Raw genomic sequence first — 19,610 nt, 5'->3', positions numbered from 1 at the left:
TCTTGTTGGGACTCTGTCACTAATAACAAACCACGTGTTGTTAAACCGTTTATTTCTCCATGGTCGACCCCTTGCCACCGTAATAGGTGGTGGGAGATGGCTTTAGCTCGCCTTAGAATTGGTCATACTCGACTTACCCACTCTTATTTGATGTCTGGTGGTCGCCCTCCCTTTTGTGCTCGTTGCAATACCATTCTCTCTGTACGCCATATTTTCCTCGATTGTCCACTCTACATACTACAGCGACGTGTTGCATTTCCATTTTTGTCTCACCTCCAACATCCCCCCCTTCTTGCAGACTTTCTCCGAGAGTCATCGTATTTTTCCCTCCATAATATCATGTCCTTCCTTACCTCTGTTGGTCTTCTTTCCGACATCTAATTCCGTTCCTTATTTCAATAGCCCCATCTGTGATATGATATACTCCTTCCATTGACCCATTTCTTCCAGCCCACCTAACGTACACAACTTGTAGCCGATGATCCGGCTTTGTGTTGGATTTTGGCACTAGGTTCCTATTGTTCTTCTTCTTCATTGTACAGGATAATTTTGAAACCAAGAAAACAAAATTATAACATTTCTTATTACTTTTTATTACAGTGCTGTTACAACTTGTATACTGAAGTGCACTGTGCACTGTTACCTAATATCTACATTAAAATTATGGCCTGGAATCTCATGACATGACTAACATACAAGCTGGAACAAGCTGGACATTCATAAAACACTAATCATTAGGGGATACAACAATACACTGACTACAGAGAACACATTACAGGACAATATAAATAAATATAGCCTACTGTATGTATACTGGTATGTTCCTTTACCAAATGTAATACTGAACTATATTACTGCAGACTTACTCCCAAAGCAACTTCTCTAGAATATATTATACTGTTGTGGAAAATTATGCAGAAACAGGTTTTGGAAATATGAAAATGAAATTTAAAATATTCAGTACAGTATTGCATTACCAACAGCTGACAGTATAGTGACTTGGAGAGAACAGTGACATTATCAGCTAAATCCAGCTGAACAAGCCTAACATATTTTTTGTTACAGAACTTAGTGCAGATAGTATTTGTATAAGTGTGCGGTACATCAAGTTTGGTTAAGCAAATTACTTGTGCAATTTGATGATGAAGCTAGCATGAATTAAGTTACATTATTGCTGCTTGATTGTTCTAGGTTGCAGTATTATCTTTGATTTTAATCTTACCAGTTACCGGTAACATGTTACCAACTAGTGAAGTACAGGTATATACAAACAATTTTGTAGCTAGGGCATGACATTTGCATGTTCACCAGTGTACTGGTCTCTTTGTTTTTTATCTCAAAACATTCACTAAAAGCATTCTACACTATGGCATGCATTTTCCGTTACATTGTCCCAGTCAACTTAGTGAATACAATTTTTCAGTCCCTGCATGAGAGCAAAGCCATTCACAATTGAATTTCTCATTTTGACTAAAGATTCTGACAGACCCGATTTATAATTTTAAACTCAAGCAGCAGCATTATTGTTAGTTCAGGTAAACAAATAACGGATAAATGTGTCTGGGTGCTGAGACAGTGCTGCATATCCAAGGGTAGTATGGTATTTTCTTAGCATTTGACCCTCATCTGTCTGATATGAACTTTCCAGAATTAGTCATTCTTCAGTCAGCTGAAAAAATTAAATATAAAATACACATTTAAGTCACAGACAACAATATACAACACACAATAAATACTACTCTGAATAGTTTCAGTACCAGACTGCTCACTGTGCTGGTACAGTACTGTGTTCATAATTCTCTTTGGAAGACTTTCAACAGTTTAGAAATGGACGAATCCTATGCTACATGACAGAAACGTGTAACTTTCCCTCAACAATATCGGGTCTGCTAAACAAGGGTCACAGCTGCTACAGCACAGAACTATAAAGGTGCAACAAGTGCAGAGAAGAGCTGTGCAGGACTGTGCTTCTGGACTACTGTTCAAGGCACACCTGTTCACTCTGGAAGATTTTTACATCACATACTGTAAAGGTATTGTGGAATTACTGAACTTTGAGGCTAAGGCAATGTGGAAACAGAAATTAAAGCCCAGTGGCCTCCTCTTCCAGGAATATGATCCAAGGTAATGGATCTCCTTAACATGAGCACAGCAAATTATTCTAGGACATGGTAAAATTCCAACATTGCAAGATTAAGTGAAGATAAAGTATTATTATATGGTGCACTTCCATGATTTCATGGCTCTTGAGTTACAGCATTCCATAATCCTTAGCCTGAGTGGCACAGATATGCATTACATCATGCAGTTGACTCCCCCACCCCCTTCCACACACACACAAGGCAATTACAGTATATTCACAGTTTATGTACTTCTTGTATTTGTAGTCAAATGGGTTAACACATTCTAGTTAGATGTGGCCTATTAGAGTACAAATTCAAAGGTTAGTATTGAGTTTATTGCTTATATATAACTTGTGACCCTTGCACCCGTGCCTTAAATGTTTGGATTAAATAGTGTAACCCTAAGCCCTGAAGGTCCTAATGGGACAATGAAAGATTGAACAGATTATATATAGAGGGGCTGCTTTATCTTCATGCTTGCATCTTGTAATTTGCTGCATCTGTGAGGACCTCAAAATATCCTGGCATGCCTCATGTATGAAATTTTCACAACAGTTGCGTGGCAGGACAGCAATGAACAATTTGAGAAACCTGCAGAAAATACAAGGAGCTGAGCTGCTAAACTTGGTCTGCATTAGGTTTACCATTTTTGTTTTGGTTAGAATGTACAGAATACTAGTATCTCTTGTTTAACATGCACAGAAACTGTGATACCAACTTCCATGCCAAAAATTGACCTTTCCACTTTGAAAATTTTCATAGAAGTACTTGGCCACCCCGTTTCTCGGATACATGGCGTCTGGCAATGAATGAATGAATGAACTCGCCATAAATTAATAAAAATTGTACAGTTGTTTGGTTAGGTAAACATGACTATGGTCATTTTTGCACTGATCTTTAGGACCATATATAAAGTCTCCTACACCATATTAGTCAATATGATCTGTGCATTACAACTCCAATTTTTTTTCTTTCTTTTTTTAGCTCTAAAGTGACAAAAATTACTGTAAGTGATGTTTGATTTACATGATCAATCAAACAGCTGACCTATGAGGCAGGAATGGAATATGCACAAAGTAAAACATTACATTATCAAATCTAACTATGTATCTATAGCCAGATGCCATTAACCTCTAAGGGGTGGCACTTTGTCTTTTAGTTGTTTTAGAGGGAGAGGCACCAACCCTCTGCCAACAAGAACACATATGGATTGGTTCTATGGTTACCACCCAGTGTTGTAAACTGTTTCCTGGTTTACAGGAAACCATCAGTCTTGTCACTCAATGTAAAGCCATCTGAAAAGGAAGGAAGAGTGATAAAAAGTGACAGGAAAGATGAGAGAAATAGGAAGAGAGGAGGGCAAACACAGGAAAAGAATGATAATGGTAAATGAAGAAGTAGGCAGCACTACATCAAGTGAGTGGATGATGGTTGCCACAACCTACCACCCTCAAATGGTGATATAGTTGAGTATGATCTGTGCATTACATGTATGAACAATACTGTTATTAACATTTTTTAGCTCTACACAAAACTGAGTAATACTGCATGTGTGACAAGCAGTGCAATGTTTGGGTGTTGGAGAAGGGGGATACCTTCACATAATGACTTATCAACCTAGAGGTAGGTGAAAAACTATTTTTTCAAAGCATAAAGTATTGAAAGGTTACCTGAAAGAAAAAGTACATGGTGGAGGCAATGAGGTGATACAGGTTAAAGGCAGGTGGTGTGTGGGGGGGGGGGGAGGGGGGGGAGCTGATCGAGTGTAAACAGACCATTTCACTTCCATAATTTTAGCTGTGTTGAAATATGACCATTTGTTTTAGGAAAATCCTGCAAAAAGACAATGTTTTGCTTATTCTAGATGAGGTGAGCATTCATCTACCTGGTCTCAGTTTGAAACTTTGGAGTGATGGCTGCAGACAGGGAATGAATTTTGGAATTGTCTCGCACAATTTTTTTTTTTTTTTTTTCCCCCCTGCGTTTACTGGGCTGGGTCAGAGTTTATTTTTCCATGCTAAATGTGTTTAGTGCAAATCGGGCCCATGCAAAGTGAAGGTGTACCGTATGTGGTAAATGTGGTTGAGTTCCCCATATGGGATGTGTTGTGCAAACCATTTTCTGGATCTTGGCCCCATTGTCATTTCCCCTGTAGTGTCTCCTGGAACAATGGTAACCATCCACCAACTACCTTTCTGGCAGGCTAACAGGTGCTACACCTTGTCCAAGGGTGACCTGTGACTATGCAGGGAAAGGGTGTCATTTTCCCATTGCCGGACCGAAGGATGACATACTATTCTCAATATGATCTATGCAATACACTTATCAATCATAATTAACATGGTCCAGCAGTGAGTAATTAAACATCAGCAAAAAAGGGATAAATATCAAATATATAGGTGCTGCTGGAAACGGGTCAGCATTGTGTCCATCATTTCATCATTCAGGCTCCAATAAACCTAACAAAGGCACTCAACCTTGTAACAACTCTGTGCCCAGCACTCAACAGTACCTGAACTGTAGTACATACTGTGTTACATTCTTAATCATGTATAACAGGTACTCAACCTTGTAACAACTCTGTGCCCAGCACTCAACAGTATCTGAACTGTAGTACATACTGTATTACATTCTTAATCATGTATAATACTATCTTCTAAATGCACAAAAGTATCAGAACTCAGTTGGTAGTTTGGTGGGGGAGGGGGATCAAAAGTCATAAGAGTACCATTGCTTGTCACAGACATTAGGACCAGTTAGCTTTTTCCCATTGGTTTAGCTGTTCAAGTTTTGTGAGTCTCATGCTGTGTTGCAGAATCAATTAACCGGAATTAACAAAAGTTCTCTGTATTATCATCATTCAGTTATCTGTTTACATCACTATTATTTTCCCAATGAGTGCAACATGCTGCTTTGATGCTTCTCTGTCCATTCCCAATTTTTATAATTTGATTTATCTACTTTTTTGCCATGACCTGTTACTCCCTGTGACACTGCAACCTGCTACCCATTAAAAAGGTCAATCTATTCAGTATTTAATCTGTGTAATCAATGGTCTCCTATTAATACATTCTTGTAGAAAGGTTGAAATATTACTGTAAAAATCTAAAAACAATTGGAGTTGCTGGCAGAACTAAAGTTTCTGAAAACTGTATCATATGTATAAGGCAGAGGAAGAAAATTATGGTCAGATACTCCATGTTATTCTAGCATGTTTTGCAGATTATAATCCAAAGTATGGTAATACCTGTACAGTATGCTTCCTTCAATGGTTACCTTTACTATTCTGCATTTTTTGAATATGGGAAATCTATTGTAAATATAGAATTTGGAAAAAATAAATAAATAAATAAAAAATAAAATTATACCTGGGTAACTCCAAATGTTGTCAAAGACATCTAGGCCAGCAATAAGGGAATTTGGGGGAGGAGTGACATGTCATCGAACCATATACCGGTAGTTTATAGAGGCTCTAACATAATTTCAATGTGTTGGCCTTGGTCACCTTATGGTGGTTCTCCCCACTGCTCGATTTCTGGCAGCCTCCCTATTCAGTCTCTTATCTCTGAGGTCACACTGTATGACTTCGTCCCAGATATTTTTTGGTCTGCCTCTTGCAACCCTGGCCACGACATTCGAATTTCTCACCTCCTGCACCCAACTGTTGTCCTCCATCCCTCTCAACATGCCCAAACCATCTCAGTCTGCCCCTCCTCATCACTATACAGGATTCATCTGTGGTAATAGGGTAACCCAGACAATCTTATTCATGTCACCATTATAAACAACTTATTACAGTACAGTATATATATATATATTAGAGGATTGTTCAGAAAGTATCCAACCTCATTTTTTTTTTTCTCACCACCCAGTTGGAGGATAGGGGGGTTTTGTGTGGTGGAGTGCAGTACCTTCATGCACATGTGTAATTAATGCCAGCCACCATGAGTGATTCAATGGCTGTCACTCAGCTTGTGTTCATGGTCACGCACCTTTTGTTCGTTGCGTTCCTGCGCTTGTCACTATGACCAAAAAAGTTGAACAATGTTACTGCATCAAATTTTGCCAGCAAGTTTTTGCAAACAAATCCATGAAGGGTAACACAAATAAAGGAGTGGTACAAATGCTTAAAAAATGGCTATGTCAGTCACGAGCAATCCATGTCCTGGGAGGCCATCAACAAGAAGGGGTGCTTAGAATGTGAAGAAAGTGTGCGATTTGGTCATGGGAAATCGTTGGCTGACTGTTAGAGAAACTGTTAATGAAACTGGAATCAGCAATGGACGAGCACACGAAATTTCAACAGATGATTTGGGCATGCGAAGAGTAACCACCAAGTTCATTCCAAAGCTCCTTTCACGGGAACAACATGCACTGTGGATGAAAACTGCTGAAGACATGTTAGAGTGTGCAAATCGCAATCCAAACTTGCTGAAGACTGTTATCACTGGAGATGAGACATGGGTGCACAAGTATGACCCAGAAAACAAAACACAGTCATCCCAGTGGAAGCATGCAGTCGCCTCGGCCAAAACAAGCACGACAGGTCCACAGCAAGGTGAAATGCATGTTGACAGTTTTTTTCAACCACCGCAGTGCTGTGCATCACAAATACACCCCAAAGGTCAGACTGTCAACAAACATTACTAACCCGACGTTATCTGTCATCTTCGTGACACAGTTTGGTGAAAAAGACCAAACCTTAAGAAAGTGGCAAGTTGGAAGCTGCACCATGACAAAATGCCTGCCCATTCTTCTGAACTGATTCTGGAAATTTTGGCCATGCACAACATCCCCTAGGTCCGGCAGGCTCCCTACTCACCAGACATGGCTCTGTGCGACTTTTGATTATTCCCCAAGCTTAAAACTCTGCTGAAGGGTTCCCGATTTGAGACAAGAAAAGAGATCATGATGAACGTGATGGAGCACCTGCAGGAGATACCGAAAGCCAACTTTGAATGCTGGGTTGTGTGTGTGAAGTCAGACCTCGTATGCTGATTTTTCATGCAAGAACCCTTATTAAATTTTGTTTTAACTTATTCAAGTAAACACTACAATATACAGTGGATACTGTTTTCTGACAGGAAGGAATAGCAGCTGAAATGATATTTGAAAATTTATCAGAAAACTCTGCTGATCATAATGCTTTACCATTGATGAAATGACACTCTGTAAAGCCAAGTTCCTAGGAATTAATGAACCAAATTGTCACCTGTGTGGCCGAACTCAGGTTTATGTGCTATGATTAACTGATTTACCTGTATCATCAGTAAAGAATACAAAGTGAATGATTGTGTACAGCCTAGCCAATCTTCGTATGATATTAATTTAGACATGCTGGACTAAAAGGCAGCACAAGGGTCAGAGGAGTTAGTTTGGGAGGATTCTTTGAGGAGGCACTGTTCAGTTCCAGTTAACCACATTATAGGAGAGACACTGCACTTAAGTTAGATAATGAGTTTCAACATAATGCAACTGTATTGCCAATATGCCAATATTAGTATGGTATTAATTGCCAAGTTTCTTGAGAAACAAAAAATGTATCTAGTCCCTGTAATTCTGAATCAGCTGAGTAAGTCCTTAAAAGTATTATGTGCCCAGTGCTACAATACCAATTCATAACTTAAAACTACAAGCAATTCATTTTCAGTTACAAAATACAGTACAAGTACCGTGTACATATAAATTTGAGAACCAGCTGGTTACCTCACCACTACTTAGATATATAAATGTGGATGCCACAAACTTTGCATCATTACCCTGATGCATAAATTATGTTACTGAAATGTTTTGCTAACATAAATTACCAATTTCCACCTAATGTAATTTCATTACAGTACAATACTTTTAATTCTCTGGCAAATATTATAGCTATTTCTTTCCAAATACATTTATAAGGATGTGTGTGTGATTCAAAATATAAACGATGAATTGGAATTGAAAACTATTTCTTCCTGGTATTTCTTAAGGAAATTCATATTTTCCAAATTTCTGCAATATTGGCCACCAGCAAATTATCAATACTGTATTAAGTAAGTTGGTTGATAAATTAATAGCTGGGTGTGGGTGCGGATAGCGAGTGAATTGGCAGAATTTTTACAACCAGTGATGAGTGTAACGCACTTGGTATTAACAGGTAATAAACTTCACCGGTAGAGGAAAAAAATACACTAAATGTGCTGTTACTACTATACATATACATATACACACACACACACACACACATATATATATATATATATATATATATATATATATATATATATATATATATGTTAGTTTGAAATTGTAGCATGGGACACTGTGTATTCAGGTAGCATCATTAACACAGGAAGTTTGCATCATTAACACAGAAATGACAATAATGTACACTTTCTGATATCTCCTTGCAAGTGCAGTACTGGCCATTTGTGTCTAGCAAAAGAGAACAAGACAGTTACATATATACATAAGATACTAGCATCTTTTTGAGGGGGGAAAAATGCAATACAGTACTAAAATTAGAAATACTATGTCTCATCATAATCAAAATAGTAATGAACTACCTTTCATGAGAACATGTATTATGCATCTTTTGTGAAAAAAATTATAAATCTCAGGTAAATACTGGGGGTTGACAGCATACTTCTGAATAACTGTACATAGGAATCAAGAACGGATTTCCATCTGTATGAGAATAATACATCCTTTAAAAACAGTACAGTACTGTATCCATCATGCTTTTGTTAGTTTCCAATCCTTGATAATTCTTAAAAGTAATATACATGACAATTAATGCACAGTACAGTATGTCTCTTGGGATATGTTTTACTGATTCCTGTACCATCAACATTCAGTAATTCATTTATATTAGCTTTTCACTTCTTTTAGCTAGCTTGTTACCACTGTGATAATCCAAAATTCATTTCTGCCACCACTAACTGTCCATCTGATTACTGAGCTTTGTGAAAGAACCATCTTGGTACTACAAAATGAAGGACACTCATTGTTGTTATGTGTTCATGTTGGGATTACACATCTGTAGGTTACAAATATTTAACAGTAGATGATCAACCTAAGTCCTTAGCAGCCTTGCATGATTCAAGATTACCCATTTGCCTCTTAGGGACTTGAATATGGGTGTTGCAGGTAATCATCATGCTCACTGGTCTGTGATGTACACAGGGCTGCACCTCATGGGAGTTGCAAAACAGGCTCTTAAGGTTTTTCTTTCCATTTGTATCTTAACCATTATTTTGTCTAATTTTCTTTATGTTTCAGCTTCTTCATTATGCTCATTCTACTGAAATTCTGAACACAGAGAGTAGAGTCTGAAAGAGATAACCCACAGTGAAGATGACTAAGGGAAGGCCACAAGATGGCTGAAGCAAGCTCATTACTGCTGATGGGGGAGGGGAATTAGGAATAGTCACCGTCTGAATGCTTGCACAGGGGGTACCCCTGTGAGTGGAGTTGGAAGGAGAGTGACGTTATCATTGCCATGGCATTTGCCCCAACTGTGGAGTGGGTCATGCTGCCTAAGCTGTGCTCTGAAAAAATGGTAAGAGGTAGATGGTTACCATCATCCTTGGGAGCCATTGCCATGGGAATGATGTAGGATCAGAAGCTCAGTAGCTAGCCTTGTATAATACTGCCAGGCAAGGAACATTCTCATATTTACAGTCAAAGTTCAGGCTGAGACTACAACACATACATATCCCTTCATTGCTACAACCTAGTCTTGGATGGCAGCTGGTCCTGAAGGGAAACTCCAAATTCAAACCCAATGCCCTATGCAAGAGTGGGGGGGGTGAGGGTACTTGGGAGAAAAAAAAACTACTTTTTACAATAGTGGAGTAAAAGCTAAATGGCACCCAAAGTCACAGATAACTGCAATCAACAAATGAAAATGGGTTACAAATGGATACAAGACCAAGGCCATCAAAGATGTAAATTTTGCTTTGGCAGGCTTTTGAATTAAGTATTGTATCAGCTGATGTGGTCATACTTCCAAGCTAACTTAATCACCATTAAACTCACAGACCTCATGGAAGGGGTGATCCTGCCTTTCCTAGTACATTATACCTCTGCTCAAGAACTGGATGGTAGCCAAGTCAAGCATGAGTGCCTTAGCCCATCCTTTAAAATATGGATTTGATATATACATCATCTCAAGAATCTCTGCCAAGCAGTGCAGGGATTTATACAGCAGATCCCCCACTGAACCAGTATTCTTCATGCTGTGATTCATGGCTACCAAAAACTATTCTTGCACATGGCCATTGCTATTAGCATGAGGATTTCAGAATTCGCTGCAATCAAATGTAATTCAGAACTTCTCACACCATGGTATTTGAGGAAAGAAGGGTGGCACTATGCTGTTTCCCAGTGTGGACCACTAAAACAGTTCCAGACACCCTCTCTTCAGTCATAGCCTTTACCTACAAGCCTGGACTTTACAGCAGCCTCTGGGCCTGAATATCTTTTTCCCAAACCCTCAGTCCCTTGCATTTCTCAAAACCACAGGGAGAAAGCTCTGGAAAACAGCAGATCCAGACACCATGGCCTGTTCCTATAACAAAAGTATACAAACATACTTGTTCTATTGCCACATTATTCAAATGTAATGTGGATGTAGGCTTATGGAAGGACATAAATCCATTCATCCATCATCCAATCCTATGCCACCCCATGAGAAGCGTGGGAGCCTGAAGCTAGGCAAGTTGGTCCTGACATTTAAGATGAAAGTGACCAGCCTCACTCATCCCTGCGTGGCATTATGTGAGCAATAAACCCCAGCCACCCCTTGGATATAAACCTACATAGGCTCAGTCTGAGTGGAATGCCTCAATTACCCACTAAACCAACAGGTGCCATAATTTGGTTATATGGTTACCACCCAGCATAGTAAATGGTTTCCTGGTGTACAGGAAACCATTTGGCATGTCACTCAGTGTAGATTCACCCACAGACAGAAGGAAGAGGAAATATTGAAGGAAAGGAAGACATAAATACCTTATAATGATACAGTACCAGAGTTCTTCCGCACACAAAGATGACATGCTTAATTTACAGTAACCTCTTGGCAAACTGGGATTGGGGAAGTTAGAATTCAAGGTAAATTTGCACCACAGGACCTCATTGGAATCTTATGCACTTTCACCATACAATGAACACTATATGTCTTTTGACCCAATCCTAATTCCACTCCCGAAAGGTAGATGAAGTTCAAGAAGTGTGCTAATCAATACCCAGTACATTCTTTTTAAATCACTCTAGTCTCAATGATTGCCTTAGCTGAGGCCAGCCCATATAAGTCATATGTATTCTAACCTATGGTATATAATCCAATTAGTTTAATTTTCTTTTACCTTCATGCCTGTGTACTAGTTGATGTTAAACTGTGATGAAAATCATTAAATGAAATAAACAAGATAGAACATATGTGTCAGCACAAAAATGCCAAATAGCCAGCTGACAATTCAGAGTCCTTTTTTAAGTCTTTATGTTATAATTAGCTGTAATGTACCGGTAATGGAGTAAGAATGGTATCTTGTGGGAAACCGCTTACTATGCTGGGCAATACACATACCCAAGGAATGGACATTAGGTAGTCTACTGAGTTAAAAGCATTCTAGTCAGATGTGGTCATAAGGATTTCACTTTGATTTGGGATTTACTGTACATGGAATGCCACTCTGAGGCAAGTCACTGCCTGATCACTAAACTCTAGAAACTAACACAAGGAGCCCAACAAAGGGTTGCTCCTCCCTCCTGTTTTGGAAGAATTTCCTGATGTTCTTACCATAGCCTAAGGTTGACCTTTTCCTACTGAAAATTTGGAAAGACACATAGCCATGCTCCATATATGAGGGATATGCAAACTGCACTCCAACCTCACACCACCCATTGTTGGGTCTGAGTATGTCAAGAAAACAGAATAGCAGAATAGTTTCTCGGCACATGACAAGATATATACATTAAGCTTTTTAAATTGTAGACATCAGCTTCAGCACTACCTAGCAGGCAAAACTGTCTTGTGGGTTTTAAGAGCAGTTCCTCCTTACTTTCATGCACAGCAGACTTTCAGCACCTTTCTCTTCAAACTGACTGTATCAAGTTGATCAAGATGGTCTCTTCAATACCAACTATGCTCAAGTGTGGCTGTTCGTGGTGGCAGAGCTGCATATTCCACAGGTGTAATCACAATCTCTCTTCATGGATGACGAAGGGGTATAGATATACATGAACATTTGTGGATAAAATTAAGAGCTCACTTGCAGGTACTAAAGGAAAACTTGTGCACAATGAAAGAAGAACCTGTGGTAGAAGAGCAATCATTGCACAGTACTATGCATTAGTTGGCAAACAGTATAATCTATCAGCCACACTTCTCACCATATCCTACTAAGTTTCTAAACAGATGAGAAAAGGAAATAACTTCACCAATGCTGTATCTGGCAACTATAGTACTTCACCAGTATCAAGTCTATATCACTCACATTTAAGAAACAATATTTCCCAATACTTTCCACATAATACCACTATTACTTACAACTCCTAATACAATATCTTGCTTTCACCATTGTCTGATTTAAAGATACATTTTTACTATCACTCACCTCACAAGTTCTCCTTCATGTTCTACTCTTGCCTCTGCATTCTCCTGATAATTTTTCAGCTGAAACAACAAAAATGGTCTTCACACATGAATTCTCCCTAAAAACTGCAATGCTGTTTAACAAAGAACAACAATGGTGTTTATTCCCAATGCTGTATCAACATAACCCTTATACATCTATCGATCTTTTGTGTATTCTTTTTCATGTTCTGGATTTTACCAAGCCCTTTGCAGAAAATGTACTGCAGAAACAGGTTGGGATGATTATGATAATTCAAGCTTGCATTCAGTTATGCCTTTTTTTTTTTATGGGTTAATAAACCATTCCCCCTCTTAACCCTTGCCAAGCTCAAGACCTCATAATTATGAGGCATAATGAAGGCCTGCATGGGCCAAGCTGTAAGCCTCACACAAGGGACAATTCTGATTGGGTATAAAACAAAGATTCAGGGGAGGTAAACTACCTTACAATAAATCTGCCCTGTTGGTTATTTAAAAAAAAAAAAAAAAAAAAAAAAAAAAAAAAATCAGCTTTCAACAAATCTGTGATATTGTGAATAAAATGATAAATGAAGTTGCATTCAGTTATTTCTAATTTTTGAAAGCAGGTAAACCATTCCCTTCTTAAAAAAGAAAAAATAAATAAAAAATTATATATATATAAACTTTTTACAAATCTGTGCAACTGTGAATAAATTACACTATATGACCTACTGTACACTTAGTGAATAAATTCTCTCACGGGCTGTGTCCCATTTTGAATATACTGTACTTTACTGTATACAGTATATAAACCAGCCAAACTCCCATGGTACTTAATTAAGAGGATCTTCACTATACATTCATTTGTACTGACAAGTCCTCTTACTATCTGACATTATATCTTGTCTACACACCCCATCTTCCTGGTCATTTGCATCTCCTTTTCAATATCTGTCACTGTTTTTCTTCTTTTTTTATATATTTATTATTTTTTTTAACATGCAGCTCACTGCTCTGCCTGTGCTGCATCTTCCTCCTCCTCTGTCTCTGGTATCACATCCTGCTTCTTTGCTTCCTCTGCTTTCTTCTCATGCTGTCTGATGAATTCTGCAATTTCTGGATATCCAAAATTTTCTGCTTCTTCACTTGGAGTATGGCCCCACCTGGAGAGAGGTACAGCACATTATATAAAACTGAGGTCATGAGGAGACTAAGAACATCAAGAATGTTGGCAAAAAGGTGAAAGAGAAAGAAATCTGAGCAAAAATAATAGTTTGGGGACAGTCAAAGGACTGCTAAATCAATGAAGGACATTAAAAGAGTCAGGACTGAGAATCATGAATACTGGAAAAATCAGGAGGAAATAAATGATATGATACCACAGCAACATACTGTACGTTGGAAAATATGATTATGTTGCTTAATGCATACATTTTTCTCTGCTTCTGTTCAGTATAGACACCCTTATGAAAGAAATTAACCCCTTCTCTGCAACCACTACCAACCTTTTGTGGTGGAGTCAGGGAGACTCATTTCAGACCTAAAAAGGTGAAGAGTATATATGGCTCCACTAAATACTTAAAAGACAAAGAAACCTCTCCCAAGATTTTAATAAAACGTCTGTACTTTGAGCTTCTTAGTGTCCAGGTGGTTCCCATCAAGTAATGTTATCTCAGGATGAGGGTGATCAAGACAGTGTACATCAGTAGTGGTATTTACATGGTTCTACAGCTTTTTTACTCTGCTATTTTTGTCCTTTTTGTGAAGCCTGTGGCAAGCCTTTCTCATGTTCTCTCACCTACAGCCTTGAAAGTTCCTTAGCTTATTCCTAGGTAGTTAATTGGGTGACTTTTACACTTATGCCTGCAATCTGGAGGGCAAATATTATATTCCCGAAGGACAACACAGGGTCAGTTTTAAGCCTCTTATTGTCACAGTTCTTGATGCTCTTTCATGTAACTTCAGATCTGGACTCCCATAGAGGGTGTTGTTTGCTGATGAGAAGGTGTTGACTGCAGAGAATGAGAAGGTAGCAGAAGAAAGACCTACGAAGTGGAGAGATGGAATGTGGTACAAGGATTTGAGAGTAAATATTAGATAAAACAAAAGTGATGGAAACCGTTGAGGCTAAGGGACTGACGAGAGATCGAGCTGGCTAGATGAATGTTGTGAAAAGACATACATGATCAGAGATTTGGCACCCCTTTTCAATGTGACAGCATCCGGACTGATTTTGGATATGTTTATGTGAAGCTACAGAATGTGGTGAATGTTTTTGGCATATCAGATGTAGCCAGGATTCTGGGGGCTTGAATGATGAGTTGAATGGAAGCGTGGCCCATTGGACTGGGCAAACTTAGGCTGTCTGGATGTGCTGCTCCTCACCTCAATGTGCCCTGGGGTGGATGAGGTCCAGTCGATGATGATGATGATGATAAAAATGGTGATATACTAGGCAGGTTGTGTTATCATCAGACTAGTATCATATTCTACTGTTAAACAATTCTTATAATCACCAATCAAGATAGATTAATGGCAATTTAGGCAAAGTTAAAATGAAAAGAATATGCCATATGAGTTATGTCTAACCTGTCTTTAGGTGCAGGAGGAACACTGCATTTCTCCAAAAGGAAGGAGACAACATCCATATGTCCCTCTGAAGCAGCCAGGTGGAGTGCTGTACGACCATCGTAGTCACTTTCAGCCATGTTTAGACCTGCCAGTGCATATCTGTAAAGTCAAGCCACATTTTGATACTTGTTAATTTACCTACTTCACTCTTGGAAGTCACAACAAATTTTATATATATACTATATATATATATATATATATATAATCGTATTATTTCATTTTTGAAGGCTCCAACATGCTCGCACACATCGGCCTTTGTTACCTAATGGCGGCTCTCCTTGTTGCTCGATATATGGCACCCTCCACATTCAGTCCCTTAACCCTGAGGCCACATTTAATGACCTCGTCCCATGTCTTTCTCGGTCTAACCCTCACAACTCCACCCCAAATATTAACGCTTCTCAACTTCTGCACCAAATTATCATCCTTCATCCTCTCCACATGCCCAAACCATCTCAATCTACCTCTCCTCATCACAACACCAATACACTCCAGTCCCATCCTACCTCTGAACTCTTTCATCATAAAACCAGCCCCCCTACGCTTTGCATGCAGGGACGCACTGCACATCCACCTAATCATTGTCATTTCTCTAGGTTTGAGCCTGCGAATATCCTCTTCCTTTACTGCCCAGGTCTCACTACCATACAGTATTATACTCATATATATATATATATATATATATATATATATATATATAATATTCAGGTATACCCCGGCTTAACAATGCAGTTGGTTAGGTAAAAACCCATCATTAGGCGTGGTATCATATATCGGGGTAGTTTTAACACGTACAATAATGGGATGCGTTTTTCAGCCTCGGGTTTCCCCCCAACAGAGTCCAAAATCACCGAACTGAGCCCCAAAATAAGTTTAAAGCCAATCTAAATGGCCTAACAGCTGTAAAAGAAGCTAACCTAAGCCTAACACCTGTAAATAACTCACTAAAATCAACAAATAAAATCTGAAAATCATCAAATATAAGTCTGGAAAAAATTAAACTTATTAAATTGTACCCCAAAATGGCAATGTTCACACCACCTATGGCTAAAACACATTACTCTAAGTTTAAAAACTACTTATAAATCAACCTAAACACACACTTTGTCTAAAATGTCATCAAAATCGGTAAAAAAAATCAAAATCCATCGTTCAACCAGGGTTTGACCATCGTTAGGTGAGACATGGTGGAATTTCTACCTCCACAGTTAAGCCTGGGTATCGCATCTAGGGGTATTGTATATCGGTAAATTATTGTACATATATACAGTATGTCTCATCTCATCAGCCATTTGAGTGTCCACTGCAAGACCGGCCTATCCCTACTGAAGTGAGGACGATACAGCCAATGTATCTCTACCAAGTGGCTTAGGCTGTCTGGTAGAGATTGTATGTAGGGTGAGAAGTGCTTGTAAGTGTAAGGGTAGTGTTGTACTGCAGTGGCTTTGGATGTGTGTGTAGTCTGTGAACCAAGTGTAATCGGCCTGCGCAAGCCAACTAGGTGCAAGCGTACTTTAAAGTATGCAACACTGGTTCAACCACAGCACCCCTGATGTCTGCCAAGCAGTACGTGGCCAGAAGAATGCTCCCAAAGATTATTACCCTGGCGGGGAATGAACCCTAGTTCTTCAGTGTACAAAAACACACTTTACCACAAAGGCCCCACATATATATTATATCTATCTATCTATCTACCTATTGCCAGATGCCTCAATCCCATTCGGGGTTGCCACAAACAAAACACTTCCACGTCGCCCTGCCACCGCCATTTCACTGCCCTGCTCCCAACTCACACACCTCTCTCTCATATACCTCTCCACCCCATCTCTCCATCTCATCCTCAGCCTCCCCCTCCCTCTCCCACCCTCCACCTCATTCACATACACTCTCTTCGTCAGTCTTTCACCCTCCATCCTCTCCACATGGCCAAACCACCTCAGTGTATTCCTCCTAACACTTCCTATCACATCCACATCCACACCACAACGCTCCTTTATATGCTCATTTGTCAGCCTGTCTCTCCATGTGACTCCACAGGCTCCTCTTAAATAACTCATTTCCACTGCTCTCACTCTTGACTTGTGCCCTTCCAACAATGTCCAAGCTTCACTTCCATAAGTTAGAGTTGGTATCACAATACTGTCATGTAGTAACCTTTTCACTTCCATGCTCACTTCCCTGTTCCTTATCACTGCTTTCAAGGAACCAGCAACCTTTCTTCCCTGCTGTACCCTTTCAAGCACTTCACCCTCCAAACCTCCATCCTTACTTATCACACTACTCAAGTACTTAAACGTACTCACATTTTCCAATTCCTCATCATCTAACCTCGCTGTACATTCACTGACTTCACCTCTCTCAAAGACCATCACTTTACTCTTCCCTACATTCACCTTTAGATTCCGTTTCTTACACACTCTCCCAAACTCATCCACCAAGCCTTGCAGCTCCCCTTCATCTTCACTTTACAACACAGTATCATCTGCAAACAACAGTACAGGGAGTTTCCAAACACTATCCTCTCTCACCAGGGCCACTCCAACATCCACTACCATACCTTGTACCTCTTTTATTACCCCATCCATGTACAGATTGAACAACCATGGAGACATGATACATCCCTGTTTCAACCCAACCTTCAAAGAGAAAAATTCACTTAGTTCACCATCCACACGCACTGCAGCCTTCGCACCATCGTACATACTCTTCACAGCATTCAACAACTTCCCATCTACTCCATATATTCTTAACACTTTCCACAATCCTTGTCTATCCACCCTGTCATATGCTTTCTCCAAATCCATGAAAGCCACATACAACTTCTTTCCCTTCTCTAGAAACTTTTCCACTAAAGATCTAAGAATGAATATCTGACCTACACAACCTCTTCCCTTCCTAAAGCCTCCCTGTTCTTCTCCAACTAATTTCTCTGTTATTTCCCTAACTCTGTCAATAAGTATCCTACCATACACTTTTCCTATTATACTAAGAAGACAAATGCCCTTATGATTACCACACACTTCTTTTTCCCCTTTTCCTTTGTACATGGGAATAATTATACCTGACTTCCAATCCTCCGGAACTCTACCTTCCTCCCAGGCCAATCTGTACATCTTCCACATCCATTCTACTACTATCTCTCCCCCATGCTTCAGCATTTCACCACACACTTCATCAATTCCTGGGGCTTTCCCCGATTTAACTTTCTTCACTGCTTCCACAACTTCTATCCTACTGATTTCGTCCTGTCTTCTCACCTCCCTCCTCCTCCCAGCCATTCCCCAGCCACTTATACTTGCATCACTTCCATCCTTTATGTTCAACAATTCCTTAAAGTGTTCTCTCCATCTGCTCACTTTTTCTCCCTTCTCCACTAGTAATCTACCATTTTTATCTTTCACTCCCCTGCTAACTTCACTTCCACCCAGTCTTACTCTCTTCACCTCTTTCCAGAACATTTTCTTACAGTCCCTCCACTTTACACTCAAATTCCTTCCAAATTCCTCATCCACTCTCTTCTTACTCTTTTTACTAATCTTTTCACCTCTCTCTTTCTTTCTACATATAACTCTCTTTTCCGCCTCTCAACTTCTTCCACGCCCCTATTTCTCATCCATTCATTGTATGCTTTCTTCTTCTGTGCCACAGCCTGCTTCACCCTTCATTCCACCAAGCTTTCCTTGCACCCCCCTCTGTCTTCTCTTCATCCCACACACCACATCACATGCTGCACATATTTCTTCTGTGAATATCCTGCACACACCTTCCATGTCTCCCATCTGCTCTAATTCATATTTGCCCAATCGTTCCTCCACTTCTCTCTTATATTCTGCCTTTTTCTCATCCTCTTATAACCTTTCCACTCTCCTTGCAACTACTCCTTCTTCCCGTCCTTCCCTTCTTCTATTACTCCATCAAATATATATATATACATTCAAAAACCCAGCCTGTTCCTTATCTACTATACATTCTGTACATTCAGCAACCCTGTAAATAAATTTCACCACACATCATCTCAGATGTACTGGACAATCTGATCATTCAAAAATTCCCCTCCACTTCCCCTGGTTCTTTTCTACTGTGCAAATGACCTATGATAATAATTTTCCTATAAATTACTATACACACAAAAGAAAATGGCAGGCTAAAATTTTAACCTGCAATACTGTCCCTTTCAATTGAAGTTGAGCCAAAGAAAGGTAGAATCAAGACCTGTTCACTTTGAGATGCCAGGACACATGGCAGTTAAGAAAAGATTCACGTTTATGGGTAGG

General features: G+C 39.4%; 1 protein-coding gene across 1 annotated transcript in view; it reads right to left on the bottom strand.

Moving 5' to 3' along the window:
* Positions 1-13,711: 13,711 nt before the first annotated feature.
* LOC145415122 (glutaminase liver isoform, mitochondrial-like) overlaps positions 13,712-19,610 on the bottom strand; it is a 182,229-nt gene continuing 176,330 nt past the window's right edge. Inside the window, exons 15-16 of the mRNA XM_080284541.1 lie at positions 15,295-15,435; positions 13,712-13,868 (exon numbers count right to left, since the gene is read on the bottom strand). Of these exons, the coding sequence (XP_080140667.1) occupies positions 13,712-13,868; positions 15,295-15,435 (298 nt within the window). The remainder of the gene's footprint in view (positions 13,869-15,294; positions 15,436-19,610) is intronic.

This window comes from Coenobita brevimanus, chromosome 101 (genome assembly GCF_032717465.1).
Source record: "Coenobita brevimanus isolate Jiangsu-jjx chromosome 101, ASM3271746v2, whole genome shotgun sequence".
In the NCBI taxonomy this organism is placed as follows: Eukaryota; Metazoa; Arthropoda; class Malacostraca; order Decapoda; family Coenobitidae; genus Coenobita; species Coenobita brevimanus.
This window is presented reverse-complemented; position numbering and strand designations above follow the sequence as displayed.